A 6,398-nucleotide genomic window follows, 5' to 3' on the forward strand; every position below is an offset into this window, starting at 1 on the left:
CATGGTATGAAATAATAACTTAGATACAAGAATTAAACCATAAATACACACATGAACAAATTTTTGATTTACAAAATTAGACTAGCATAATATTAAAGTGGTGATTTCATCCTGTCCAGAAAAATTTTCAGAGTATATATCTTGCAAATAAAATTATAAATACATTACTTATAAAACTCTAAAATTCATATCAATCTACAAGATACTCAATAAACATGTTATGGTTATTTTTCAGAAAGTATTTTCCAAAAATAACTTATAAATAATTCTAAACAAATTCCAAGGGTGTTTATGACACAGATTTGTCACATTTCCTTACATTAATTCCATGCTTAAATTTATAGATCAAACCCATAATCTAAACATTTATCATGAAACTAGACTTCTCAAATTTCATATTTTAGTTAGAAATTACCAGATTTGGCTTAGTATAGAATTTTAAATAAATTTTCAAATACATGGTAAAATCTGTCTCACAGTTTCAGATTTAGTTAGAAATTTGTATAAATTCGTAGAAAGTTCAAAAATTGTTACCAAAATTCTTGGATAAACTAGACAGCATTATCAACAACTTTGTAGAAGAAATCATCTCGAAATTCGGAGTATAAAATTGTCTAAAAATTCGGGTAACATGCTGGCAGATTCAAGACAGATTATTCTGAATACAGTTTCAGATTTAGTTAAAAATTTGTATAAATTCGTAGAAAGCTCGAAAATTGTTTCCAAAAATTTCTAGATAAACTAGACATCATTATCAACAACTTTGTAGAAGAAATCATCTCGAAATTGTGAGTATAAAAGTATCTAAAAATTCGGGTAACAGGCTGGCAGATTCAAAGACCAAATAAATTCTTCAATTCACTCTATAATGGTATGAAATACACATGCAAGCCTATTTTTACAATAATACCATGATTTTTTTTTCTTTTTTTTTTTTGACTAACAGTATCTTCAGATATTTGATATACACATCACAAAATTTACATACATATATATATACATTTCTATCTATAAATTAGTCATTTTATCATAGGAATAAAATCTGAAGATTCCAACAATAAAAAAAATGAGAGGGTTGGAAGGGTTTTCTTACCTAATAGTAGGGTGAGAAAATGGTTGAGAACTTTGGTTTCCTTAACCTCCTACTCTTATTCCTCTCCTACTGCTAAACTTGGTTGCTTAAGAGATTTCTCTCCTCTTTTTCTTTTTTTTTTTTCTTCTACCGAATGCTTGCATGCACAAGGAAGGCTTACATGCATATATATATAAAATGCTTGTTGAAGATATCTCTCTCTCCCTCTCATTCTTTCCATTATTTTATCTTGCTCACTTTCTCAAAGTTCCAAGAATGAAAGCTTTCCCTAAATTCCAAGAGGGATGGTGGTTTATGGTTCCCATATCACCATGCAAACAGCCACGCAATTTTTCTTTCTTTCTTTCTTCATTTTTTTTTTATAACCCTAATTATTGAACATCCATAACATTTTTATTTTTAATAAGGCCTTTGTTAGTGATAGAATTGGGTTAATTTAAAACTATTTTTTTTTTACACTAATATACAATTCAGATAGACTGTAGACAAAATTAATTAATTAATTAATTAATTAATTAATTAATTTTCTTTAAAGAATAATTAAAAGATGGGTTTTCACAATCTACCCTCCTAAAAGAAAATTTCGTCCTCGAAATTAATTCGTACCTTTAGACTCGAAAAGTTGAGGGTAATTGACACGTATCATATCTTCTCGCTCCCACGTTGACTCTTCCGTCCCATGATGTCTCCAGAGAACTCGAACCAATGGTATAGTTTTGCCTCGTAATTTCTTTTCGCGACAATCTAAAATCTTGACAGGCTTTTCTTCAAATGTCACGTCTTCATCAAGATTAATTTCCTCCCAATTGATGATGTGAGAAGGGTGTGACTCGTATTTCCGTAGCATAGAGACGTGGAAAACATTATGTACTCCAGCCCGTTGAGGCGGTAGGGCCAAACGGTACGCCACTTCTCCTATTTTGTCCAAAATTTCGAAAGGTCCAATGAAGCGAGGTGACAACTTTCCCTTCTTTCCGAAACGAACAACTCCTCGACGAGGCTGTATTTTCAGAAACACATGGTCTCCAACTTTAAATGCTAAAGGTCTTCTCCTTTTATCTGCATAGCTTTTCTGCCTACTCTGAGCGGTCTCGAGCCTCTGCCTAATTAGTTTCACCTTCTCGGTAGTTTCTTGAACTAATTCTGGCCCTAAAAGAGGTGTTTCTCCGACTTCTATCCAACATATTGGTGATCGGCAAGGCCGTCCGTACAAAGCTTCATACGGTGCCATACCAATACTTGCTTGAAAACTGTTATTGTAAGAGAATTCGACTAGTGGTAAATATTTCTCCCAACTACCTTTAAAGTCCATCACACAAGCTCGAAGCATGTCTTCTAAAGTTTGAATTGTTCTTTCTGATTGACCGTCAGTTTGAGAGTGAAAAGATGTACTAAAACACAACTCTGTACCCAAGGCCTTTTGCAGACTTTGCCAGAACTGTGACGTAAAACGAGAATCACGATCTGACACTATTGAGACTGGTACTCCATGCAACCTAATGATTTCTCGAATGAATATTCGGCTTAAAGATTCGAGTGTGCCTCCTGGTCCTATTGGTAGGAAATGTGTCGTCTTAGTTAATCGATCAACCACCACCCAAATGGCATCATGGCCTTGTGGTGATCGGGGTAATCCCGTTACAAAATCCATTGTTATGTGTTCTCATTTCCACTTAGGTATTGGTAAAGGTTGGAGTTTCCCTGCCGGCTTTTGATGTTCTGCCTTCACTTGCTGACACGTCAAGCACTTAGATACGAATTGAGCAACGCCCTTCTTCATTCCACTCCACCAATACTATCGCTTAAGATCCTGGTACATCTTATTTCCTCCCGGATGAACCGCAAAAACCGAATGGTGAAATTCTTTAAGTACTTCCTCTCTTAATTGTTCGATGTTTGGCACAAAAATTCTACCTAAATACCTTAAACTACCATCTTGATGGAGCGTCCAATCTGGTGAAGATTCCCCGGACACTAATCGGGCCTTGATGGAGTCGATCTCCTGATCAAATCTTTGGGCATCCAACACTTTGGTAAGAAGTTAGGGTGTTGTAACTATTGTAAACAACCTACCCCTCCCATTCTGAGTCTCTGGTTGTAACTTAAACTCATTCACAGTGCTTGCCATTTCCCATTCTTTAATTGATATGTTGGCTACAATCTCCCTTGTCTTTCGACTTAGTGCATCTGCTACAACATTAGCCTTCCCGGGATGATAAGATATGGTGAATTGGTAATCTTCAAGGTACTCCATCCAGCATCTCTGTCTCATGTTCAAATCTCTTTGGGTGAACAAGTACTTCAAGCTTTTGTGATCGGTAAATATCTCAAATTTTTCGCCATAGAGGTAATGTCGCCAAGTCTTAAGTGCATAGACCACAGCTACCAACTCCAAATCGTGAGTAGGATAATTTTTCTCATGATTCTTCAATTGTCTTGATCCGTAAGCTACTACCTTCCCATTTTGCATTAACACACTACCTAACCCTTCCTTAGAGGCATCACAATAAACAGTGTACCCAACGTCACGTTCGGGTATGACTAATATAGGAGCGCTTGTCAGTCTCTTCTTGAGTTCTTGAAATGACTGTTCACACGCTTCGTTCCATTCAAACTTTACTCCTTTTTGCGTTAGGCGTGTCATCGGCTTGGCTAATTTGGAGAAATCCTGAATGAATCTCCTATAATAACCTGCTAATCCCAAGAAACTACGAATCTCAAACGTATTCTTAGGTTGTTTCCACCCCATTACTGCTTCTACTTTAGCAGGATCCACTGATATCCCTGATTCAGACACAACATGACCTAAGAACTTTACTTCCTTCAGCCAAAATTCACATTTGCTAGCTTTAGCATACAATTGGTTTTCTTTTAGAATTTGCAAAACAGTCCTCAGATGTTGCTCGTGATCTCCCTCCGATCGTGAGTATATCAAAATATCATCAATGAATACTACCACAAATTGGTCCAAATAGGGGGTAAAGATTTTGTTCATTAAACTCATGAATACCCCAGGAGCATTCGTCAAACCAAATGGCATTACCACAAACTCATAGTGGCCATAACGAGTTCGAAACGCGGTTTTGGGTATATCTTCTCCTCTGACACGAAGTTGGTGATATCCCGACCTAAGGTCAATTTTGGAAAAACATTTTGAACCTCTTAATTGATCAAACAAGTCATCAATTCTGGGTAAGGGATATCGATTTTTAATGGTGGCTCGATTTAGTTGTCGATAATCAATGCACAATCTTAAGGTTTCATCCTTTTTCTTTGCGAATAATGCTGGCGCTCCCCAAGGGGACGTACTTGGTCTGATGAACTTCTTACTCAACAGTTCTTGCAACTGCTCCTTCAATTCTCGAAGTTCAGCTAGCGCCATACGGTGTGGTGCTATTGAAATCGGTGAAGTCCCGGGTTGAAGCTCAATCGTGAAATCTACCTCTCGTTTTGGGGGTAATCCTGGTAATTCATCAGGGAAAACGTCAGCGTACTCACACACCACATGGGGTAATCCTGGATCCTCTCGATTTTCGCCTTCCAAAATTAGGCTTGCCAACCATCCGGTTAGTTGATCATGCTGTCCCGACTTGCAACACGTTGGAGTTAGAGAATCTTGTCTATCTCCTTTAAATTGGACTTTCATGCTATTAAGGGAGGATGTTGTCACTGTCCTATGGTAACAATCAATAATGGCTTGATGAACTGACAACCAGTCCATTCCTAGGATGATGTCAAAATCAGACATATCCATAACTCTTAGATCACAGTTCAAATATGAACCGGAGATTTCTAGCTCACAAGATTTACATACTAGATTTACTCGGGTTTGACCTCCTAAGGGTGAAGTGACACTCATAGCTATCTCTAGCGCCTCTGGATTTAAACCCAAACTTGTCATACATGCAGTGGATATAAAAGAATGCGAAGCCCCAGAATCAAACAATACTTTAACCCAAGAATTCATAAGGATTAACATACCTTGAATTACTGATGGGTTATCAACATCTTCTTCTTTTTGGAGAGCATACATTCTTCCTACTGCCTGTTGGTTAGTCTCTCCCGGTTTCTTTCCATTTCCAACTCCTTGTGGTTGTGTTCTTGGTCGGCCTGCATTCTTAGAGGCTTGAGGCTGCCCCTTGTTGGTCTGGGCATGTTGAGTAGGCTTAGAACCTTGCCCTGGTTGGCATTTGTTGTATGGTTGTGCTCCTCGCTGATCCATAAAATACTTCCCACCTTGAGGACACTCACTTCGACGATGCCCCTGTTGACCACATCCGAAACATCTTCCTTTCCACTAACTTACAAAGTTTCCTCCTTGCTGGTTTCCTCGATTCTGCCTTTGTTGCTGCTGCATCCCTTCGGCATAAGGTGCTGGCACAGGATGGTTTCTGGTGTTGCGGACTGGGCCTCCTCCGCGTGGTTGGTTGTTGTTCCTTGATCGCTGATTTCGAATGCGTTCGGAATCTGCTAACTCTCGTTCCACAATTAAAGCTCGATCCACCATCTGGGCATAGGTGGAGAGTTGCACTGCGATCAATCTTCCTCTAATGTCTATGTCCAAACCCCATTCAAATCGCCTAACCTTATCCTCTTCATTTGCTACTATGGCTGAAGCGTACCGTGAAAGAGCTTCAAAACGGTTCGCATATTGAGCGACTGACATTTTTCCTTGTTTCAGTTGGAGGAACTCTTGAATCATTTCTTGTTTTAGCGAGTTAAGAAAATACTTTTCCATGAACAGGTCTTCGAACTGTCTCCAAGTTAATATCTCTACTTGTCGAGTACTTTTGATCATTTCCCACCAATGATCTGCTTCCCCTTCCATTTGAAATGCCGCCATGGTCACTCTATCTTGTTCATTTCGGATGTCAGAAGTATCTAGCAACTTCTTAATTTGTCTTAACCAAGCTTCAGCTTCATGGGGGTTTGATCCACCAAGGAATTTGTGGGGACGTAGCTTTTCAAATTTTGCTATCATCTCTGATTTGTTTTAATCTTGGTTTCGGGGTGGTATATTGCCTACCCTATCAGCAATCGCGCATATAATTCGAGCAACATCGCCATCAGGTACTCCATCACCATTACCGTTGTTATTATTTCTTGTTCGTCCAGCCATTCTGCATGATGGGATTTTCTTGTGATTTATTCATTTATTTATTATCATTATTATTATTATTATATTTATATGCAAGGATAGTTTTTAAAAAAAAGACTTCATTAATTAGATTAGATAAGCTACAATTAGCAAAATACAAATAAAACAAAGGAAAAGATTAAATAACATACTACGGGCAAGAGATAG

General features: G+C 38.0%; 1 protein-coding gene across 1 annotated transcript; it reads right to left on the reverse strand.

Moving 5' to 3' along the window:
* Positions 1 to 3,134: 3,134 nt before the first annotated feature.
* On the reverse strand, positions 3,135 to 6,074 carry LOC145821629 (uncharacterized). Its single transcript, XM_082918170.1, has 4 exons — positions 5,400 to 6,074; positions 4,403 to 5,357; positions 3,846 to 4,045; positions 3,135 to 3,356 (listed from the first exon to the last, which is right to left on the reverse strand). Exons 1-4 carry the CDS (start codon positions 6,072 to 6,074, stop codon positions 3,135 to 3,137), a joined length of 2,052 nt encoding a protein of 683 aa, XP_082774296.1.
* Between the last annotated feature and the right edge of the window lie 324 nt (positions 6,075 to 6,398).

The sequence above is a fragment of the Camellia sinensis genome, chromosome 3, assembly GCF_055761805.1.
Source record: "Camellia sinensis isolate YWXY chromosome 3, ASM5576180v1, whole genome shotgun sequence".
NCBI lineage: Eukaryota > Viridiplantae > Streptophyta > Magnoliopsida > Ericales > Theaceae > Camellia > Camellia sinensis.